Consider the following 24,925-nt stretch of genomic DNA (forward strand, 5'->3'; position numbering starts at 1 on the left):
ACTTTTCTCATCCAGTGACTTTTGTTTAACCAGCACGCTTCACTGTCAGTGAGAAAGAAAAATATCATCTGGCACATACTTCTCTCACTCAGACTGAGAAAGTTTTCATAGGGCAAGTTAGGATCCAAGACATTGTTAAAACAAAGATAATTCCTTTAAATTCTTTTACTATTGCTACTTCAACTTTAAGGAGTCATTTTGCATTTCTGTTCCTTCAACTAAGGGCATGGACATGGTGAGAGGGAACAGACAGACAACTGTAGCAGGTCGGAAACTAAAAGCAGTAAGGAGAGTTATCCATTAACATGAGTAAGACAATAGATACTATCTTCATGTAGCTTTCTTTCTTTTAATTCTATGTTAAGCTGAAACTGCAACGTATACGCCAAAGCCTTAAGGAAATCTATTTTTAAAAAGTATTAATATGGGCAGATCCTTCCCTCCATTGTCAGTGTCCCATTACTCAATGGTAGGAGCTTAAGAACTAGAGTCTATCCATCACCACACCCTGCAGAGGTATTAAAGCTGCTAAAATCATAATTCGTCACTGTTGATGTATGGTAACTCTGCAAAACATTTTCCCTTACTCAAGAGCGAGTTCATAAGGAGGGTATTGTCACTACAAACTCACTTAGGCACGTGTCAGATGACGAATTTTAGGAGCTTAAAAATACACAGATTGTCAATTCGAGAAAAATTGGCACATCACAAAGATGAATCATGGCACCTAAACTAGATGTGATGGATTGGCAGCTAAGCCTGGATTGATGCAACTAAACCCATTGGCCTGTGTGTGCATTTTCTTAGCTCCAAAATGCTCGTATAGTACCTCCTAAACAATGGGACTCAAGCTTCCAGACACCATGGGACTACAGTGACAACCAAATGGCTTGCAACAATGAGGAATGCATTTGTAAGTGAGGAAATGCATAAAAATTTGGAGGCACAGCAGGTTTATAATTAAAAAGTCTAACAGTAACACAAGCCACATGCTGGTTTTATTTTAAATTGAAGTTATTAAATTACTATGTTAATGACCTTAATATTCCTGTTTTATTGCATTACGTACTCTAAAGAATATCAGTATCGCATTAGAAGGGCATTTAGAGTTCTTGACACAAGTTTGAGAAGATCTCCTGTGGCAGAGTCTCAAGAAAGCAGCATCGCATCTCACAGCGCTCCACACAAAAATCGCAAAAAAGCTTGTGAAAGTGAAGTTTCTTCTGTTTCTCATGTGTCGCTTTAGAAAGGGGCATTCTAGTAACTTAGCTGGACGTGCTCACTCCCACATGTATTAATCAAGTTTTCCAAACCTCAAATATCCTCGTGGGACAGGAAAGAATTTGCGACTTCGCTTGTTCCAAGACTGACAAAACAATATATGGTCTGCTTAATCGCTTCGGCGTTGTATTCTTGAAGTACTAACACTTACTTATAAACCATTATTACCACATATGAAATATACATACACACATTGCAACACCTGCTACATTGGCAGTGCCCTGGAAGTGGATGAACTGCTAACTAATTTTCTGGTATAGCTACCCTTATCCCTTATTGAAAGGCCAAGGAGCAAAAATCTCTGGATTGATCTGGTGCCTTGAATGCAAACTACAACCAGAACATAACCCTATACAATTAAACGTATGGGCTGTAACATCATGAGAATGTTTGACCAGTACACTAAAAATTACGCCCACCAATTCCCTATAAATCAGGGCAATATTGCATAGCGAATAAACAACTTACAGTTCTAGCTGAATATCGAGAAAACAGATGTCTGACAAGCATTGCACTCCCCTTGTTGCAGAAAACAAATTCTTGGCCAATACGCTAGAGATGTTTTAAAATAGTATTTTTAAACAATCTTATTAGAGAAGAGGATGTATCCTTAAAGTAAAGGACAGAATTAGAAATTATATTGCATTTGATTTTCTCACACTCCCGCTGGGAACACTTCAGAATTAAATCAAGTTACAGTCATTCAGATAAGAAGAGAAATGCTGTAAAAACCCTCAAAAGGCCTATTCTGCAACAAACACTGGACTAAAAACCAAGAATACTCAGCACTGTACTAATCTCTGCTCTATGCAGGACTGACTTATCGCTCTGAGTAATGCTACACTGTGCCTGCAGTGTAATATCCACTTTTGCAAGAGGAAAAGAAATAGCACATCAAGCTATTCAGACAACTCCTGCTACGCTGACAAGTACACATTTTTATAGCCTGCACAGTACAGCATCTATTTAAATAGAGGAAAAAAAAAATCAAAACCTAAATATTACATTGTAGTGCATATTTAACACCTGCGAAATTTTTGCTGCTGAGGTTACTGCTACTGTTTTTAAATTGTGTAGAGCTACATTTGTATCTAGCTGTATTTCTGCAGACACAAAATCAAGCTATTAACTGCTTAAAGCATTTTACTCATTACCCACACTAACACAGCAACAGATCCATTTAAAGCTTGCATAAATACACGAGGAAGCATTTGACAGATGACTATTTTAGATTAAAACCTCTCCTTTCAGGTTTCCAAGCAGATAATGCAGTGGTCCCCAAATTGTACCACCCACAGGCAATACCGATCAAGTGATACCCCCTAGGCTCTCTCAGCTTCCGTTCTAACCTTTAATTTCCTGTCTCAATAAATACACAGCAATGGTAGAATAAGGACCACGCCATTTTGGTTTGGCTTTGAATCCTAAACAGCTAGAAACTTCACACCATTTTCCAGGCGTTACACTATCTCGTGGTAGAGCGAGGACCATCCTAGGCAGCCATCTGTAACACATGCTTTTCTTGCAGTGCTACGGAATCAGAGTTTATGTCCTCAACTCTTTAGCTGGTAGGAGATGTTTTATGATTGATTTCAGCACACAGACATTTCACAAGGCAGAAAGAAACAAGATTCCCTCAATGAAGAGAATTAACAAGAGAGGAGAAAAGAGACAGCATAACAGCAACAGGTTCACATGCTATATCCCTAATGCATGTCATGAAGAATAGACAATATAGTTATTTTAAACATCTAAGTAAAATAACTTTTTGGTGGATTATCTCTTTGTAAAACTGTTTAGAAACAGGATGTGACTAAAGGCTGTGTTGTCGGAGTTACGTCAGGAAAGACACGGTGACTAAGAATAACAGGCGCACATCTGAACGCTGGACTGTGCAAAAGGCAGAAAATGAAACACAATGGCTGACATCACCCACAGGCTGAAAGGAAAAGGAGCACAACAAGCTGAGGCTGAGGCTGAGAAGGGAGAGGTGTGAGAACAACACATCCAGTATTTATCAGCCACTTTTTGCATGGCCTGGAGGGTGCAAAAACAGGAGCCAAGGCAGACAATGGAAGGTTGTAACACCTAATAAAGACACAATAATTGGAAGTTAGAATTAAGTTTTAGCATTGTGGATAGATAACATGGACAGGACAGTCATAAACAGAAAAAAAAATCAGTGTATTTGAGAAGAAGGTTTGGATACTGAAAGGATGTAGAGTGTGTCAAAGAGCAGTTCTAGGATATGGCCCAAGTGGGGAGTAATGGTCACCTGCTACTGAGCAAAGGGATGAAGGAAGTTGATTTAAAAAAAAAAAAAAAAAAGGATACATTTGCTTGTGATTAATCTGAATCTGATTAAGCATTCTCTAGAATAGCTATGAAAGATTTAGCATGAGATACAGGGCAGGATAAAGACAAAGGCCCAAAGAGAAGAAGCAGATAATATCTGATTAAATGATACCATCCTCAGTAAGACATCCAAAGAAAAGGGATAGAAGGGAAAGAGAGCCCTGTACCATTGCCGAAGGCAGTGTTCACATAGCACAAGATGAAAAAGCTCTTTTGGTGCAAGAAGTAAGAGAGAGCTCCATCAATACCCTTCTTAGCATAATCTTCCACCAAACTGGTACAGACAAGGACTTACTGCTTTCAGTACTGGTGCTAACTCAATTAGAATTAGCTCTAATATCTGTATGCAGCCCTACACTGTGTCACACAGACATAGCCCATATTTTAAAGAATAAGGTGAGGAAGCAGTTAATGAATCAAGAGAAAACAGTACCACTAATCCCAACTAAGAGACACAGAGAGGACAAGTTTTACAAACTGCTTCAAATGCAACTGAGGAAAGACGATGAACACAGAATGATCTTGCAGGGAAGGAGACATCAGAAACCCTAGCAAAAACTGTGCAGGGCACAGACACAGATGGGAGGGGAAGATAATGAAAGCAATTAGTGTGGACCATGAACCTCGAATGAGACAGTAAAGACAACAGGAATAGTAGGTGCCAAGACAATAGGAGCTTGGAGTCAGCTATTTTTGGAGAATGAAGAAAGCACAGCCTGCTTGTAATCTGCAAGGGGAATGAAGGAGAAAGAAAGGACTAAGCAAAGGTGAACAGAGATCCACAAGCATGACAGCAACAGTGCATTTTAAGATTCCCATCTAGCCAAAACTAAGGTGTCAAGTAAGGCAAGAAAGCAACCCCAACCATGGAAGTCTTTCAGAGTTAGGAGAGGTTTGAAAAGAAGAAAGTGGGCAAGTATCCCAGCTAGGCACTGTGAAAGGGTTTTATGAAATTGCTCCTGTGATTAATGTACTACAGGTGAAGAATGTCATGGTACACAGTTTGCATCTTTTGAAGGAGAAAGGAGTTCTGGGAGATCATTGCAGTAACTTTGCATTTTGTCAAGCAAACAAAAAAAATGCAATACCCAAGAAGAGCCATGAGGAAATAGTGCATTCTGAAAAGTGTTAGTTTAAAAAAAAGAAATCTGTTATTTAAGGAACGTCACCACCCCCAAAACGCTATGGTTCTAATCTCCTACCTGGACATGAAAGTTTTAAAAATTTGTGTCTACAGCACTGTATAATTTAGACCTAAAGCAAACAAGGTTAAGCTCATCCAGCTATTCGGAATGATTTACTTCTTCAATAAGCCCAGATTCTAATAATGTGCTAAGAAATTGGTATCTACATGCTACACTACACACAACCCAAATTGCTACTTGAAAACACCCAAACGTTGGATGAGTCTGTGCAGGATCATGATCAAATCTTACGCAGTAAATTAACACAGTGAAGAAAATTATCAGAAATAAACTGTGAAGATCAAATATACATGATGATAGTAGGCAGAGAGATACTCACTGAATCCTCGTCTTGGATCATCTGAACTAAATTATCAAGTACTGGAGTGAGATTTCTGAGGGAAGAAAAGTTAGGGAGACGATGAAATCAGCAGCTTCTCCTCACCCATTCTCTTGTTATTTAAAAGAAGAAGAAGAAGAAGGAGGAAAAAAAAAAGCCTTACTTGGATTTCATGTTGTTAAAGTTTTTGCCTAACGCCAAGTGTCTTATCGATCGGTTTTTACTAAGCCAGACTACAAGGGTTGAGAGGTCAGATTCTAGGCCTGTAAAGAATCAGATTAGATTAAGAATTAAAACACATTTTCACAAAAGACCAAGATAGGCTTCAATTATTAAAGCTATAGTCATTCAAGCCACTACATCAGTGTACTGATTTAAACAGCTCTAGAAAAACTTCCATTCTTCTATTTTTAAGTCTTTCTTTTTGGCCTCTTTTTCCATAAAAATAAAAGTGAGCCATTGTGCATCTCAGAGCCATTGGCTCTAAGATATACCACTTAAATTTCCATCCTAATCAGCATAACCATCTCTCCTAATCTGAGAGACTGCAGGCATCTCTCACAAAAAAAGAAGAGGAATTTATTCCCTTATCCTTAGTCCAACCACCCAGGAGTAGGTCCCTAGCATTTTGAGGCAAACTTTCTTGTTCCTCCAAGAATTTTGAGACTATGCTAATTGTTATTCAGCCTCAACAGAGATGTGTACCAAAAAGGTCTCAAATCCTGCCAATGCAAAGAGGCTAATATAGCAGGTCATAAGTAAGTGATCGGGGGGAAAAACAAATAAAGGTGAATTTTATTCTGTTCCCGAATGAGAGAAATAACATGTTGTAATATAGTATTCCCAAATTACTGGTGGATTTGAAGAGTCCACTGTTGAGATTACTGTGAATTAGGATCCAAACCCACAGGATAATTTAGATGCCAAATATCTTTATTGATTTGTAAAAAACAATCTCTCCACATAATCGGTGCGAGTCAGTAGCTCCTAAAGCTTTCCATTTGCCAGTGCTTCCATTCTGGATTTTCAACTCTACTGGGATTCTCTTTCTGAAGTACTTCCATATTTGGCTGCCAAGAGGGGCAAGTACAGCTAGGTGAATTCTTCCATTGCACTCATCTACAATTTACATTTGCAAGAAGAGGAGCGAGCTGCCACTCCCAACAAGGAAGCACAGAGCACCCAAAGCAGCAATAGTCCAAGAACTTTCCACAGACTTTTCCAACAGGCTTTCTCTGACCTGAAGCTGGTTGACTGCTTGCTCCAAACTCCCCTTTCCTGCTTCTTCAGTGTTATGACCTCAGCTCTTTTCCATACCTGGTCTTCCCTCTCCCTGTCTTCTTTCATCACTCTTCCATTTCCCATTTAGCTTCTCATCCTCTCTTACTTTTAAGCCCATTTGCACAAAAACCTTTAGATCTAATAAGATGCTTGCTGCCATCACTTTTATTCTGCTGTGTTTGGTTTTGCCAAAACGCTATTGGCAAAAAAATGAACTTCGGAGGGTAGAGTTAATCTATTAACATCTTTTATACTCTTTATAGTGATGAGAGTTCTCAGGCTGAGACATTCTCATAATTAATATGGTCAATACTCATAAAGCAAGAGCGACTACCCTTGATTATACTGTGAGCTGAAAGAAAAAGCATGTTTCTCAGACTTGCATGACCCTCCATTCCTGTTCTGTGTACTTACCATTGTCTGAAATATCTAGGCTGGTGATATTGTGTATTTCTGCTATGCATCCTTCCAAGACTTGTGCACCTCCCGATCTCAACTAGAGATAAAACATCAGCCATTTTTGCAAGCTAGTTATAGTTTCGAGATCACACAGAAAACAGTGGTAGGACCTTTCAGAATACAGAGGGTACTAACAGGGGCAAAAACAACGGCAACAGAAGAAATTGCAGGCATGAGAATGACAGTCTATGCGCACATTCCTACTATTCTCACTCCCATCCTTCACTCTCACTAAATAAGAGAAAATATATAGGAGAAAAAGGATGCTCCTTACTTTCTTTTAAAACTACCTCTCAGCAGTTAAATCAGAGAAAGATTTAAATGAAGTAGGCAATAAGAATCCCTTAGCATTTCTGCCGGGCAGCGACTGCAGGACTTTTGTGCTGGTTCCCTATGTAAAAGGCCCAGGATATTTTCAGTTCCAGTGAAAGAGAGGTTCATCACAGTATAAGAACATGCAACCCTGTTATCCTTGAATTTCACTACAGTCAAGTCTTTCAGCAAGCATCTTCTTTTAGCTCTCCGTACCATGAGAGAGTGCCCAGGTCAAAGATGAGAAGCCAAATCAAACTCAACGGAATTATGCTTCCTCATCGCTAAAAGGAACATTAAAATAACCCAATTGGAAAATGGCTAAAGAACACCATAAATGAGAGAATCAGCAATTTACCTTGTTCTTTATTTAAACATAGGAACAAAAGAGAAACAACAGCAACAACTGAAAGGCCTACCTGGAAAGTATAGATTATGACATTAATAATCTAAAATATTAAATGAAATTTCAGTATTTTGGGAATAAGCAATGAAATGGCCGAAGGGAAAGTACCAACATTAAGAATCAAAGTTATGAAAATATATACACTTAGTCACTAATGCTCTTGAATTAAAGAATGCAACATACTTTTTCCAAAGGAGCAAAGCATCTTCATATTTCTTGCAGCTACTGCAAGCCCTCTAAAATGCCTTTTGCTTTATGATCCTCATCCAGAAAAAGACTTAAAAAAAAGGGGGAAAAAAGTGCTACAAAAATTCTATTTTTGCAAAACATTTTCCATTTTCACTCTGGTTGCTTCAAAAATGGAAAGGTTTTCAAATATAAAATAGCCATTTCAACACCCGTGCATAAAAAATGAGTAATATTTTACTTAGTTTACTTACACGGCCAAACATCCTGAATTAAGCTGCCAATGTTTTTGTGAATAGTCTCTTTTACCCATTAAGGAATCAGAAATGCCTGACAGCAGTATTTTTCAATAAAGACTTGATTTGGCACTTTTTGGAAAGTTTAGGATTTGTGATTGATTAATGAACAGTTCAATATCTTGGCCTGAGCCTTTTTAAGAACAGTGGCAGTCAAAGAAAGCATCCAAATCTCAAGTCACACCTAGAAGCTTAAGAGGTACCTCTTTGGCATGGAACAGAGCCTACATATACTTCATTTTATCCTCTACAGTAGCGGTCATATTAGTAATCTGTATTTCGGTCAAAACTGGTGCAATTTTAACTTAACTGTATTTTTATAAGAACATTTGTAACACTTGCCATATGAATGCCAAAATCATTCAATTTTGCTCTGTGATTGTCCTACAGACTTGGCCACTACAAGGAAACTATTTTACATAGCCTTCCACATTGATTAGCGCAGAGTCAATGGAGTATACAGATTATTTGTGGTCTTGTCAAAAGTTAAAAATAAAAAGGTGATTTACATATAGAGACTATTTCAATTAGATGTTCCAATTTAGCTTTCACTGTAGCCAAAGTTTCCAATTTGCCCTAAAATGATACAATTAGTTGTAGCAGAAGATTTAGTTTAATGAAAATAAATTTTAATACTTTTTATATTAAAATATCAGCATTAAAAGTCAGTATGTGTGATAAGAATGTTCATTTTCAGAGAAAATGGTCAGCAAAAATAAAGGATTACATTATCTAATGTTTATTAGCATGATACAAGTTCTAAACACTAAAATTATACTCACATCAGGTTCTAAATATTTATGCTATATATACATTAAGCGTTGAAGTGAACAGTTTTCCAAGAGCAGCTTTCAACCTTGCACCCATTATTCTATATTCAAAATCTTAAATACAGACACACGTGTACGTGTGCAAATGTTGATATCTATTAGATCTGAGGGACATAACTGCCTGAGTTTTAGGATCAAAATTTATCACAGCTGTACTGAAATCTTGTGTATATATATAAAAGCAGAGATTAACTGGTGGGCTACTTTTCCACATGGACCATAATACTGAAAACAAAACTCTGCAACATCTCTTACATGACATATTTATGAGACTACAAATACCAGTTCTTCTTCAGAAAACGAAGAACAAGCCCTTCAGCAATTAAAATAGCCTAGTATGTGCAAAGCTATAAGGTACTAATATGGGAAACGGAAATAAAGCTGCTTATTGATTTAACAATTCAGGTAAAGCATGGAGGGTACTTACACAGTGACCAAGCTAAGGGAAGCAGAAGGGAAAAGAGTGAAATATATCAGTGCTGAGCAGGTAGAAATAAAAATGTAATTTTCATAGTTTAAAAAAACAAAATAAAATAAAAGAGAAAGCAATATAAAATGATTAAGCTTAGAGTTAGTATACCGGAAAATTATGGGAGCAAATTAAAAGTGGCAGGAGGGGGAAAGAACAGAGAGATTAATCTTTCCATACTGGGGTACAGCTTGCCTGATACAGGGAAGAGGGCAAAGCTGAAGTGCCAGCTTTATAGCCCCGTAACAGCGTGTGCTTGCAGGAGCGGGAGGTAGTGTAGGACGCTGGCTCCGAGCTTTCTGCCGTTCTATTTCTGGGTGAAGGTCACCCTGCCCACCATGCAGGTGCTGGGCCCACTGACAGTACTTCCAGCTCCTGGCATATCGATTCCCCCATTGCTTAATTTCTTTTTTCCAAAGCACATGAGAATGGATAAAGCTCAGTGATGTGAAAAAAAAAAATGTTAAGGGAAGGCTCTAAGGAAGTGCTGCCAGTTTTGAGGGACCAGCTACAGATTGTTTCTCTTGCATATGTCCCAAGTTCACAGTTCGCTTTGGAAAATGCAACCGACATCTAGAAATTGCTAAAGTAACCAAATCATGGAAGGAAACATAACACTGAGTTGGGCACAATTCCTTCCTTTCTGTCATGAGAGTCTACCATGACCACTTTTGCTTAGATGTCCAACACAGCTGACCCCTCTTTGAAGGGCTCCTCCATAACCCATCCGGGGAATTATTTAATAAATTGCATTCAATTGCAGGCCTTTAAGATAGGTTTGAGTTTTCACTCGTGTCAGCCTTGGATGTTTTACATGCTAAGTTATATTCTCATTATTGAAGTTTGTGTTTTATTGATTTATTTTTTTTAAGGCTAAGATTACAAGGCTCCATTTTTGTTATTTTAACTACTCCTCCCTTTTCCTTCCACCTTCTGAAAAAAAAATTATCATCCTACTGATCTATCCGCTCAGAAGTCAGGACCATGTGTGCTTCGCTTGAAAGCTTTTTTATGTGGAATTTACATGTAGTGCTCTTCAAAGGAGACCATTTCTAAAACATATAAAATATCAAAACAAACTGTGATATACATTCATGATGATTTGTTTTTCCTTCATAATGAAATCCAAGCACATTCCAAAAGCAATCAACCACAGACCGAAGGCAAGGATTACTGCATCTCAACCATTCATCAAGTTGTGTGTTTTCTGTTTAAAGGGAAATCATCGCATTTCAAAGGCACTTCAGGAATAGCTAATACTCAGGTGATGGACATGGAAAGGTCTGCCTAACAGATAACAAGCTTTCTTCGCAGTTTCAAAAGGAAAGGGTGCCACTCAGCTTGGGAAGGCCAGAGCTACAGCTCCTTCCTGTTCTTGTTGGCCAAAGTCCTCACAGTTCCCCATGTGCATTTGCCTCACTAGCTCCCCAGGATCATGGCTGATCTTTTATCATAATCCATAGCCACACAGATATCAGCCCTGTAGGAGCAGAGACAGTCCTGAGAAACACAGTGCATAGAAAAGCACAGAGAAACAGGAGGGAACAAAGTAAAGCAATCAAGCTTCCACATTTTTTTGTATTTATTGTAGTGACATATAAAGCCATTCACATAGTGCCTCTTAACAGCATGTTTTCATCATCTCTTACCAGGATTTGCTTTTGAACTGAACTTAAATGACTGGGAAAGCAGAATTTCTCCCAAGATTTAAAAGTGAACTTACAGAAGAGGATACATGTCTCCAACAGAGACATTTTGGAGGAAGAAGTTCAAACTGCAGAATCACCTTCAGGGCATTCAGCTTCCCGTGACCTGTTCAGTTTGGGCGTCATGAAAAACCCTGTTGCAGGATCCCATACTACTGCAGTGCCACAGAGCAGATGCTGCCACACAGCAAACAGCACACTGACTCTAGCTAAAATTGCTATTGCAAGGAGTATTTGGTCAATGAGAGACGCTGCAGGTGCTCTGAGCTTTCTGCTTATTATTTATGACACAGCAGCACAGAGCAGCTCATTTTACTACAGATGCTTCTCTTATTTCTACCTTTCCCACAATTTTTGACTACAGAGGGAGAACATCTAGCCCCGTAGATTTTAGGGGAACTTCAGTTCCAAATCAATGCATCTTTTGAACACATCCTGATAAATAATCCTTACCTCACAGCTACTGAGGTCTAAAGACACCTCCTTCAGATTGTGATTGCAAGCCAGGCCTAATAAAAGCGCTCTGAAAAAGATCAATATTAGAACCATTTTTTTTTAAGCAGCTTTACAACAACATCAACATCTAAACAATGACACGTTAATACACCCATAATAGAAGAGCCATTTCAAAACAAAACCATGTCAACTGAGCTGTTATTTCCTGAAGGACAGTGGCAGTACAGATGTGCTGTGCCACACTACCAACTCTCCAGCAGCTTCAAAGACTGCAGGGATGCAATGCAAATAAACAAATACTAAAACTAACTGCACATCAAAAGTTAATTATGTTCAGAGATTAATTTTCTTCAACATTTGCTTTAAAAGAGCATCAAATGATTACAAGATTGTACAGCCATACTAACTCTCTGGTTTTCCAAAAATTCAGTTAAAAAAGAGGCTTTTAATAAACGTAAGATGCACTGCAACCAGTCATATCAGTGGAGCACAACGCCTGTACCACTCAAACACTTGTTCGCATTGAAGCATCACATAATTCTCCATTTTTGTAACCAGATATTTACAGATTTCAAAATGGCATTACAAAACAAGGGTATCCTTTGTCTTTAGATAGCATGGCAAAGTGTCTTGTGAATGATTATGACTTTCACAAATCCATCTTTGAAGACAGTTGTCCTGCAGAAGTTTCGTTCCACATATAAGAGTCTGTATTAATAATCACGTTTGTATTAATACTGTCAAATCAGGAGGCCCACCAGTGCGTGTCTTGAAGAATGAGCAAACACAACCTATGTACGCATCCTAGTATCTTCAGCATACAGGCTGCTTCAGATTGGTTATTATAACAGAGAAACAGAAGGACTTCCTTCCCAAATTTCATTCCCGCCAACATTAAGCAAACAGGTTCCAAACTACTGATACATGGAGATAAAAACCAATCCATTTTGCTGAGTCATTTGCCTAAACACTTGCCATGCAAGTGGTGTGTAAAAGCCATATTTTGAATGTGTGCACCAGAAAGTTTTTCACTGAAACCTGTTTATATCTGCCCCGTAAATATATTCAATATTTGTGCTCAGTTACTTCCTAGACTATTAAAATATACACTTTGGAAAAATGTGAAAGCTCAGCAACAGTTTTTATAAATTTTTACATCATCCCTGTCTAAACCACCTTTCCAAGCATGCATTCATACAAAGGTGGTCTAACAGATGATAAAATTTGCAAATAACTTCCAAAATATTTTGAGGTGACATAAGAATAGTGCAATCACGAAAAAGGCATATTTAAAAAGAGACAGTGTGCTGCTACAAACGTACTCTCTTCACAGAAAAGACTTTTTCCTTACTTCGTGTCTTGTAAATTTATCCTGAGAAAACCTCTCAATTTCTCAACTCTTTCTCGTTAAACATCACCAGTAATCAAAGGTAATGCAGGCAGAAATGTTCTATCTATACAAAATGACTATGTTTAAATCGCATAGCTGATTGAAACCTGAGAAGTCTGGTCAACTGAGGTACATGCAGAATGCAATGACTGGCCTTGTAACTGAGATTTAGATGAGAAGCACATCAGAAATTTTTCTTGTTATAGCACTGACAGATCAAAATGTAATTTTTGGCAGTGTGTAAACTAACAAAATCTCCAACATACATTTGTACAACGAAAAAAGTATATAAGCTGCTTCACTCATTTAAAAAAAAAAAAAAAAGCTATAGTAACACATTAGCTACATTAACTAAGTATAATAACTAAAAGCACCCTTTACTGCCCATTGAAAAGCATCCTCATCAGTACGGCTTTATTAGCAAACCCCTTCCCCCAAAGGCTTCGCTGGTATTAACAGTTCCATCACTGCACAAGCAAGTGCAGCTTCCATTTTCCTCCCTGACTAACCAACATCTTTAAAATCACAGAGTCATCAGATGTGATTTAAAAACCAAAACTGCAGTTCTAAAGGAAGTTGATAAAAAAAGAAATTAAACTAATCAAAGCTATGATGCAATAGAGCGACTAAAAGGGGAATTTGGGACACCAAAATAGCTTCCACAGTATACTTCTGAAGTGCATTAGCCAACCCATGCATAGGGTTGCTTTGAGAGGGAAAACAAGGTGCACTGAAGATCATGGTTCTCTCTGGTGGTATTAAAGAGACTTGGCTCAGATCTGAGAAAAAGCACAACAGTGAAACTGCCAAACAACGTTCGCAGCTCCTTGCTACTCCCTAGGCAGTGATGAGTGTTGCCATCAAAACAAAGTAAATGAAGCCCATGCCACAGCGCGAGTCAACTTACTGTGGAGCGGTTGTCCCAAGACTGCCTACGTACAGGTGGACACTGGAGTGAGGCCCCTTTCCGCAGCTCTCTGTGCTGGTGAAACATGCAACTGCTCTCAGCTCACCCTAAGTTACTTAACTCTTTACTTCTGCCAATACCACTCAGGTGAGTAACTCCATCTAATCAAATTCAGTCAAATTGAGCCAGATCAGCTTAAACATGATCCACAAGGTAGGTTTTTCTAATCACTTTGGCTGAAAAGGACTGGAAAGATCTCATGTAAGCTACACAGCTGGGAGATCAAGGAGTCACAAGTATTTGGGGCATATTCATATGGTAGCATCTTCCATGAGCACAGACATTTGTAGAGCGCACACCGGCCAAAACTCCTCACACCACAGGAAATACTCATCATGCCAAGGGGAAAGCTAAATATGAACGGTAGTGTTTGGGGCCTCTGATCTTTCCTAATCTGTAAAGATGCTAAATGTCTCACAGCATTCTTTTTCTCTGTACTACTGATTGTCCTGTGTCTTAGTCACATATAGCCTCTGCTCTTCTTGCTTCACTACACATAATTCCCTGCTGCCCTCCACCACAGAATCGATATTCCTAAATCAACCCATACATTTTCAGCAATCACTGTGCGTTTGAAAATGCATCAGTACCATACCTTCCTAATCTTAGCAAAGTCTTGAGACAGCAAGCAAACGTGTCATAGTGAACAGAGTGAAAGATCAGAGCTAAAACAACAGGCTCACGCAGCTGAATACTGAGTTCAATTCATTGCATCTTACTTAAGCACTGTATTGTACTCTGTCCTCTCCAGTGACAAACTGCATTAAGCAAAAATCCCCCTGACGTACACTGTTATTTCACGTGTGGCCCTCGTAACTTTTTTTCCCCCCTTAGCTTCCCTCAGATTCCACCCAAAGTTTTCCATCCAGTGCTCAGTGACTGTCCTTCATCTCCCACATCTCTGATTTCACCAACAACTCCCACTCCCTAGCTACTCCTTTGCTGAGTTACTGCCCACTTCCTGCCTCTGTTCTCCCTCAGGAGGCAGGCTCCTAACTATAGAAGTGTACCCAGAGGCTGTGTCCAGACTAGGATTTTGGAAATATGTTACTCGAAACAGTTACTGAACATGTCCAGATGTCTACTACAGATGGGGTTATGTATGTTTTACTGCATAGCAGCTACCGAGTTGAAGCTTTTAAAATAAAATATTTTTTTCTTTAATTTAGCCCAATAAACCCAAGGCTTTTGCCAGAATCACAGGATGGCCTATCTAGATTAACTTACCTATCTAGGCATTTTGATTTTAAAATACTCCTTTAAATTCCAGTTTTCAAAAGTTCAACACAGTTCCGAAGTGCATACATCAAAGGAAGGGTGACACAGGGCTACCTAATTTCCCTGCACTAGCTGTAAGAGCAATTTCTCTCCAATACTACATGGACAAGGGAACAGTACAATCCACCTACCTAGAACCCATTACCCACAGCATGGGTGACATTTGGAGAACAGAAGCATTATACTTTGTTTTCGTAGAAGCTGCTGCTATCATCTCTCCCTCTCAAAGGGGGGCATACCTCCGCGCAATAGGTCTCTCCTGCCAAGCCCTGCAACAGGTTCACTTTCACAATGGCTCTTGCAATACTGCAGCCTCAAAGGAATGGCACGCACACAAGTATGTAACCCCATTTTACTGTGAAGCAAACAGTTTTGTTTGCAAACCACAAAGCTAGAAACATATCACAAAAAAAAAGTTGATGGAAGCTAAGCAGCTGTGACATCCACACACAACAAAACATGATTAATAGCCTCAACTGTGATACAGAAACGTTTCTTGAATGCATGAACATTATGAAACTCACTCTTGCAATGTAAACAATATACCAACAGAGAAAAATGCAAGTAAAATCCATTTCCCTTTGTTTTAAATATGAGGCACTTGCATAGTAACAATGCAAACTAGGTCTTAGGTAACAGGAGAAAATGAAATGAAATTCTTACTTTAGAGGCTCAGGAGGGAGTTTAGTTCCTGAAAGATTTATCTGCATCAAAGCAAGTGAACTGCTGAAAAACTGTTTGAAGGAGGGAGGGACTTCTTTTCCTTTTCTGTAAGTAAATAAATTCGTTATGAAGTAGCATCTAGACACTCCTTATTCTAACAAAAAGCAAATTCAAGCTGTGAGGATGGCAATGATCTTTTACTAGCGTTTAATTTGTTGTACCTTGAACTCCTCTATAATCAATAGCTCTCAATTAGTTCAGAAACATGATGTCATCAAAACAGTGATTCGACAACAATCCTCAGCACTACAGTGCTGCTCAGAAGATAATACTACCTAATTTCTCTTTGATGAGCTACACGGAATGATCATTTACAATCACACAGAATCACAGAATGGCCAAGGTTGGAAGGGACCTCTGGAGATCATCTAGTCCAACCTCCCTGCTCAAGCAGGGTCACCTAGAACATATTGCCCAGGATCACATCCAGACGGGTTTTGAATATCTCCAGGGAAGGAGACTCCACTACACCTCTCTGGGCAACCTCTTCCAGCGCTCTGTCACCCTCACAGTGAAGAAATTTTTTCTCAGGTTTAGGTGGAACTTCCTGTGGTTCAGTTTCTGCCCGTTGCCTCTCGTCCTGTTGCTGGGCACCACGGAGAAGAGGCTGGCCTCATCCTCTTGACACCCCCTCCCCTTCAGATACTTGTACACGTTGATCAGAATCACCTCTCAATCTTCTCTTCTCCAGGCTAAACAGGCCCAGCTCTCTCAGCCTTTCCTTCATAGGAGAGATGCCCCAGTCCCCTCATCATCTTCGTAGCCCTCCGCTGGACTCTCTCCAGGAGTGCCATGTCTCTCTTGTACTGTACTGGGGAGCCCAGAACTGGACACAGTACTCCAGGTGAGGCCTCACCAGGGCTGAGGAGAGGGGCAGGATCACCTCCCTCCACTTGCTGGCAACACTCTGCCTAATGCACCCCAGGAGACCATTGGCCTTCTTGGCCACAAGGGCACACTGCTGGCTCATGCTTAACTTGTTGTCCACCAGGACTGCCCAGGTCCTTCTCTGCAGAGCTGCTTTCCAGCTGGTCAACCCCCAGCCTGTCCTGGTGCATGGGGTTATTCCTCCTGAGGTGCAGGACCCTGCACTTGCCTTTGTTGAACTTCAGGAGGTTCCCCTCTGCCCAATTCTCCAGCCTGTCCAGGTCCCTCTGAAGGGCAGCACAGCCCTCAGATCAGATTGGTCAAGCATGATTTCCCTTTGGTGAATCCATGCTGACTACTCCTGATCACCTTCTTGTCCTCCACATGCTTAGTGAGGACCTCCAGGAGGAGCTGTTCCATCACCTTACCAGGGACGGAGGTGAGGCTGCCTGGCCTGAAGTTTCCTGGCTTCTCCTTCCTGCCCTTTTTGAAGACTGGGGTGACATTGGCTTTCTTCCAGTCGTCAGGCACCTCTCCTGATCTCCAGGACCTTTCCAAGATGATGGAGAGTGGCCTAGCAATAACATCCGCCAGCTCCCTCAGCGCTTGGGGGTGCATCCCATCGGGGCCCACGGATTTGAGGATGTCAGGTTTGCCCAAATGATCTCTAACCCGATCATCCTCGACCAAGGGAAAGTCTTCCTTTCTCCAGACTTTCTCTCTTGTCCCCAGGGTCTGGGATTCCTGAGGGCTGGCCTTAGCAGTAAAGCCTGAAGCAAAGGTGGCATTTAGCAACTCTGCCTTCTCTGTATCCTTCGTCACCAGAGCACCCACCAGAGCACCAGCAGCGGGCCCACATTTTCCCTAGTTTTCCTTTTGCTATGGATGTATTTGAAGAAGCCCTTCTTGTTGTCCCTGACATCCCTTGTCAGACTTAATTCCAACTGGGCCTTAGCCTTCCTTGTCGCATCCCTGCAGACTCTGACAACGTCCCTATATTCCTCCCAAGTGGCCTGTCCCCTTTTCCACATTCTGTGGACTTTCTTCTGTTGGAGTTTTGCCAGGAGTTCCTTGCTCCTCCATGCAGGTCTCCTGCCCACTTTGCCGGACTTCTTACTTACAGGGATGCATTTAGGTCTGATTAGTAGTGAACATATTCATCTTATGCGCGAAAGATCAAATACGGTATTAGGAAAACACCAAAACTACCTTTTCACCACTATAAATAATTTCTTAACACTGGAGTAGCTTACCTCCAACTAAAGATATCACCTCTGGATCTGGGCCCAAGCATACCAATTTGAAGAAAAGGGAGGCTAATGTTGATATTTCCTTTGCTATAAGTATTCTAAAAAGCCAAAGTTTAGTCTCAAAGACTTTCAGAAGGACTTCCCTCCCAGAAAAGGAAATAAAAAATAAAACAGTTGCAACCATCATCAAATCATGAAAAATATATATTCTTTAAAAATAGAATTTAAAGACAGACTTCAAAGTCTGATAACATGACTCTTAGAGGCAAAAGATGTATATAGATTCTCTGCTGCAGCAGGATCATAAAAAACATATTAGACAAGGTAGCTTACTTTACGGTTGTCTAGCAAAGAGTGGAAAGGGAAAGAAAATATTTTGCTTGGGATAAATAACACCTCTTTCATATAAACGTTTTATAAAGTCTTAAGCTTCTTCTTAAAAAGAAAAGTGCAGCATGAGCGACAAGATATTATAAAATAAATACTCTAGGAGTTAAGAATAAAGTTATTTAAATTATACCTGTGAGAAAAAAGTGTCCTAGAGAGGCTAAGGACAGCTAGATGCTGAAGACATCCACGAAGGAGGGCCCCACACACCTGGTTTAAAAAAAAAAAAAAAAAAAAAAAAAGGAAGATTGATTTTACTTCACACTAACTCGAAAAAGTACCTGAGGGTGAAGGGTGGGGAAGGTTTGCTTGGTATTTGAATCTCCACGAAAATATACTTTACCATATCTAGCGCACACTCCGTGTTAGATAAATCCAGATGAACAAGTGCATTTGGCTGGGCCAAAAAATTGTACAGGTTCTTTAATTAAGGGGAAAAAAATTATGCATGTTAATTTTGATATTAATGTCACAAATTACTGGATATCTACTTCTGAAATACATTTTAGGCTTTTATTACAAAATTGCACTACAACAGTGGTGTCTGAAATATCTTTTTATCTAATGTATACAATCTCTCCTACTTTTGAAGGCTACCGTTCACTAAGACGACAAGAAAAGAATGGTGCCCAGACTACAAACAGTACGTTAATGTGCAAGTCCTGAGTTAACTTGCAATTCCTTTTTCCCAGGAATGATAATTAATTTAGTTAGAATTAGCTTAGAATGTCACTCAGATTGCTGTTACATTTCAGAAAAGCTAATCGGTTTGAAAGTTTAAAGCCAGTCCCTTTAGGCATATAAGGGAAGCAACTACATTGCCTCTGAAGCCTGTGTGTTTTTTTGTTTTTTTTGGTTTTTTTACTGTCAACTGTGCATTTAGGATTTAAGAGAGAATAGGGAACTGGTAATAAGATTTTAATTATTAACGTCTTTAGTAATACATAGTCTATATTACTTACATTTTAGTTTATGTAAAAGTTCTTGCTACACACTGTTTTATTTTGGACTTTTTTAGTCACCCAGAACAATTACAAAAAGATAAAAGTGTGACCTAATTCACAGATATGCAGAAAACAACTCCACATGAAATCCAGCAAACACAGCATGTTATACATTTCTAAAATAGAATAATCTTTCCTAAAATTAGGTCATTTAGCCCATATACCTACAGTGAAAGAAAGGTCTCTACTTAAAAATCCTGTGCTCTGCCAGGGTTGAAGTTAAACGCTATGTAATAGGATTTCTTGGCTCCTGTTGGGAAACTATTCCGCAGATTAAGAGATCTCAGTATTAAAAATATTCTTCTTTGAACCACGCATCTCTCTCTGACAGCCTAAGAAAAGCCTGACTTTTCGTGCTTATGTCCCTTAAAACATTGTAAGGCAGACATCAGAGTTTCTTAACTATTTCCTGTCAAAAATAAACATTTTCTTTTAGATATTTATCCATTATGGTATTCTCTCTTTGAGAATAAGTCACTTTATTTCTGTTTTACTATTAACTAACATCTTTATTTCTATTTAACTATTTATGTTTGCCACTTCTTTAAACTGAAACTTTCATCTCTCACATCTGAAAAGACTAGTTTTTTTTAAATGCCCTGATGAATCAAACTGGTAAGATTTGTGAAAAAAGTCACATAAAGTCATAGGCAGAAAAGTTCTACTGCACTTTAAGTGCTCGAATGGGATGGCTCCAGTGTTGCATGTTTTAGATGCTTAAAACCTAGAAGAATTAAAAACCTGACACTTATGTGCACAGACCTGTTGTCGTAAGAGAAAAATATGGCTGTGATAATCAAAATCTGAACACATACAAATTGAGAATTCATTGGGTTTTGTTACACAGAAGACAGAGCTGCACCACAATGGTGCTTGATAGAGTAACAGAGAAAGAGCTGACCAATGGATTTTCAGTAAGAATTAAATTCTTCAAAGAATCATGAGTTTCAACTGCCATGTGCAAGAGATACGCAGATTTATTTATACAGACAAAAAAAAAAATACTTAAAGCAAAAATGAGTTAAATCTTTTCAAGCAGAAGAAAAAGAATTGTTTCCAACATCTCAGTGAAAACTTTGCAATACCTTTTCCATTAAAACAATAATGAATTTTTTTAATTTTTCAAATAGCACTCACAGTGTATGCTAAATCCACTGAAACAAGTGATATACTTGCAGCTTCCTCATTAATCAGTAAAAGCCAGGGACTAAAAGCACAAACTAATACTATATGGATTTGTTTAGTTGTGTGGGGCAACTTAGACATCTCAGTCCATGCTGAAAAGTAGAGATCAAAATGTGTTTTTCTATCACTACCAGAACTGTACTGAAATAAAGGCAAAAAACTCCACATAAAATGGCTTTGCCCTTCTTTAGGCAATAAATTAAAACATGCATTCATTCATAAATCAGAAGAACGTGCTTACTGAGAGATCATCACCGCGGAGAGCGTTCCCTGAGAGGTCAAGATAGACGAGCGTGTTAGCTATCAGCGAGTTGGCACTCAGTGACTGGGAAAGGCTATTCACCCCTGCAACAAAAGGTCAATATTCGACTTAGCTAGCTCTAGACAAAACCAGCACAGCCCCTGTAAGTGCACAATTTCAGTGAACGTACTGTCATTCATAAATGTTTAATGACCTCCTGTTACCATCACTGTACTGCAATAGAGGAAGATAGATCACCAGAGAGCCACAAGACTTTTCTTTGTCACAGAAGACCCCATATTGCCTGGGTCAAGCTCCATCAGATTCTCTGCAAAGTGAGTGCGCTCCACCTCTGAGAAAATAGGCCTCCATGCCCTTCAAGACCCAGATCCAGGGAAGAAATCTTTTTGCCAAGTCTGCAACAGCTTTAACAGTGCTATTACATTTTGAAACAGATTTTAAAACATAGCTTACTTCATCATGTTAAGACAATGTCTTCTTGCATACAATCACATTTAGATAAAAGTATCTGTGGAAACAGATAAAAGTATCTGTGGAAGACCAAGCACATTAACAATTATAATTTGCCGAGACTTCAAAAGCAATTGACAAAACCTAGAAGTTAAAAATATTTCCATTACGTATTTGCCTGTACTTTCAGAAAAATAGTTAATTAAAATATCAAGAGTTGTATAAACACTCTCAATTCTGGTTAAGAAGAAATACACATTTTTCATATGAAAATTAAAAAGCACACACTGGGAACAAACTAGTCAGAGCTTTCCTTTCCAAAGCAGTAATTCAGCTTCTTCAAATACAACTTATGACGTGGCTATTTCCAGCAATTACAACCTTCCTCCCAGAGCCCTGCAGCCTATTATTGAGTTCTTAATTCATTGCAGATGGTTACTGCTGCCTTTCAAGCACTACATGCATGTATTTCTTATGTACATAAACATAAATGTCTCCTTTAGCAGACACAGCTATTCTCTCGTAAGTGCCTGGCCAAAGCTATGAAGCAGGCAAGGGTTTTGATCTGCTATGTAATTTAAGACAACCTCTCAAAGCTACTGGTCCGTGCAAGCGGGACTGGTATTCAATGGATGGAACGTGCCCATTCTTCAGTTAAAAACTGTTGTAAAATAGATTTACCAGTGAGTATGTGAGGAAGCAGGTGGCAAGCCACAAGAAAGCAAAATACCCCAGTTCAGCCCTTTAGTTTTCCAAGCTTCCAAATATTAAGAAAGTCTCCCACATTAGTAGCACGGCTGTTGGCTTCAGCAGCCTTTTGATACTGGGTCTTCTCTGAAAAAGAGTCAGAGCACAATGACATTTTTGCCAAGGTTCAAAAGTACTGAATGCCTACTCTGTCTACAAAGGCACATCATAGTAAATGAAACTTTCTTGACACTTTAAAAGATCCATTTAATGACTAGAGCTTACAGCTCTGGGCCCACTTTAATGAATCTTCTCAGGAATAGCATTTTAAAGTAACTACAAGTAGCAATTAATGTAATGCACTGTCAACAAATCAGCAAATCATCTTGAGAACCACTCTGGAGAACTCAGGAACAGTGCCTAAACTAGCTTCAGGAAGGAAAGCTATAAAATAATCCGTAAGGTTTCTGCTCCTTTCCTGTTCCGAATGGGCCAATTGCTCAAAATCAGTCACATCACTGAAAGCGTAATTCAAAAGATGCCAGTAAGGTTTGTTTTAATTGACTCAGCGGCCTTCGGCTCATACTCAGAAAAGCAAGGCCTGTCTTTGAATGGGCACACTAGAATTTTCCATTTAACTAGAATCTTCAAATCCATAAACTTGTGTTTCAGCTTCACCTACCTCATACTATACTTTAACAGTAATCTTTTGTTTGTGGACAATCTATCATGCTCTTTTACTACTCTGAGGGGGCTCAGACTTAATAGCTCCTAGGAAATTTCAGATGCAATATTTGAAGAAAGATCAGTTGGGAAGTTAGCACCCCAACTTCACTGCTCAATCTTAGAAACTTATCTGGAGTAGAAAGTACTACTTAAGTAAGGGTGAGGGGTGGCAGAAAATTTCTATAAGTGAATAACTTATAAATAAATAAATAAAACTCCACATTACACACCTCAATCTTACAAGTTCAAAAGTAACTTTCCAAGTTCAAACCAATTCAATACTGTCTTCTTAAGTTAAAGGAAAATTGGCTAAGGAGGAGACCTTTGCACACAACCAAGGTGGCAAAGCTGAGATTCTTCAGGTTCAGAAGGTTATAAAATCTCAGTTTTAAGGTACTGCATATACAGTCACAGGCTCTCACTAACAGTGCATCATATCAGGCTTTTTTTTTTTTTTTTTTTTTTTAAATAAAGGGAATTTTTAGGGGCTACCATGGGACAATAGCCAGGGTAACATGTTACTCTCTGGACTGTAATTACTGTAATGTAGCCTGCACTACGATTCTCACGAGGTTAATGTCAGTCATGCTGGAATATTTTTTCAGCTTTTAAGATAATCTTTAAAAGGTAAGTTAAAAAACCTTCCAGGTTCACGATCTCAGAACTCATGCCTGCTGACTCCGTTTTGTTGAAGGACCTCACTAAGCTGGCATTTATTCCTTACAGAGCTGGCAGTACAGACAGAATATGCTCTTCACTCAACACTCCAGAGCCCTTGCAGACATCATTCAGACCACACAAAGAATAGCACAGGGTGAACGAACGTACTAGAACAGAATGAATTTCTCTCTAATCTTTGATCATCTTTTCTCAAGAATAAAACATACGGTTAGACAATATTCTTAATCAATTGCTTGTCACCAAAAATAGAGTTAGCAGTAGAAAAAAGAACAGTTTAAGAAAGCCTTTTTAATGAAAATGTTGAGTGAACAAATTCAGGTTAGTGTTTACTATCAGTTAAATATAACAACAGCTATGGAGCACTTAAAAAACAAAAACAAAAAACTCCCAAACAAAAACAGCTCCCCACACCCACCCCAAATACCCCCAGGTCAACAACTGAAGTTTAGAAAAAAAACAGATTCTTCACTTCACAGAGCAATAATTAAAAGGATAATAGAGCACAGCTTATACCTATTATGATCTAATGTCTTTCGTAGACTGTAATTCAGTCATCGGTTCCAGGTCAACAACATCTGTGATCACATAGTGCATTTTTTCTACTTTTTTTTTTTTTACATTTACATTCTATTCAAGAGAACTTTGGTTTGTGCATTCTACTTCAGAGTTCACTGGGTCTATTATTTGTAAAATAACAATTCAGAAAAGCCTGAAATCATATTATTTGTGTTTCAGTGTTGTTATGATTTAAAAAAAAAAAAGCATACTTCAATTACTATAAATACATTTAAGTCAGAAATTTGTTATAAAACAAGCCTTTACTGAAAGCAAATCACTCATAACAGTCATTCTCACAATACTTTACTTTGTGATATAATAATCTTGTGCAAAACATTTGAGTAGCTTTCCAAATAGCATTTGGAAAATTCACCACACATTTGTGCTTCAGACAACCCCAAAGCATAAATAAAATATATTCTTTACACCAGTTCTAAATTAAACTTATTTCTCTGCAATATAGGTTCCAACCCAACTCCTACAGAAGTAAGAGCTTTTCAAAGGACATAAACAGATGCAGAATCCAGCCCACAGTTCAGCAATCTAGTATAGTAGGAAAAGGCCCCGTACTGTATTTGGCATACACGTGTAAATCAATTACAGGATGAATTATTTTATAATCATGTAATAAAAGGTATTAAAATGAAAGTTTGAAACATTTTACAACCAGAAAATGGGTATATTTATAAAACATACTTTTAGGTGACAAAAGACATACCTTTAGGTGACAAGGAGGTTTTAGATAAATTCAAATGTTTCAGCCCCTTTGGAAGCTTGGCAAACTGAACACTTAAAGATGATACACCTGTCAGGAGAGCAAGAGAAAGCAGATGTTTTCAGTTCGCCTGTTTGATCTCAGATTTTCCCAGCCAACTTGAGAGCGGTCAGCAATCACACTGGTGTCAAAAGCACAGTGGAGCAAGCACTCTTACAGCAGGACTGGGCGCAT

General features: G+C 38.9%; 1 protein-coding gene across 12 annotated transcripts in view; it reads right to left on the minus strand.

The window, feature by feature from the left end:
- The window catches only part of CARMIL1 (capping protein regulator and myosin 1 linker 1), a 201,385-nt gene that overhangs the window by 66,580 nt on the left and 109,880 nt on the right, over positions 1-24,925 (minus strand). For 5 of the 12 annotated variants that reach the window (XM_068931652.1, XM_068931649.1, XM_068931646.1 and 2 more), the window contains exons 12-21: positions 24,695-24,781; positions 20,854-20,957; positions 18,767-18,844; positions 18,557-18,633; positions 15,860-15,964; positions 11,559-11,628; positions 9,358-9,369; positions 6,856-6,937; positions 5,324-5,423; positions 5,161-5,215 (exon numbers count right to left, since the gene is read on the minus strand). In XM_068931652.1, coding sequence (XP_068787753.1) covers positions 5,161-5,215; positions 5,324-5,423; positions 6,856-6,937; positions 9,358-9,369; positions 11,559-11,628; positions 15,860-15,964; positions 18,557-18,633; positions 18,767-18,844; positions 20,854-20,957; positions 24,695-24,781 — 770 coding nt within the window. The remainder of the gene's footprint in view (positions 1-5,160; positions 5,216-5,323; positions 5,424-6,855; positions 6,938-9,357; positions 9,370-11,558; positions 11,629-15,859; positions 15,965-18,556; positions 18,634-18,766; positions 18,845-20,853; positions 20,958-24,694; positions 24,782-24,925) is intronic. The other 7 variants (XM_068931654.1, XM_068931650.1, XM_068931647.1 and 4 more) reach the window with 2 other exon arrangements.

The sequence above is a fragment of the Struthio camelus genome, chromosome 2, assembly GCF_040807025.1.
Source record: "Struthio camelus isolate bStrCam1 chromosome 2, bStrCam1.hap1, whole genome shotgun sequence".
NCBI classification, from domain to species: Eukaryota; Metazoa; Chordata; class Aves; order Struthioniformes; family Struthionidae; genus Struthio; species Struthio camelus.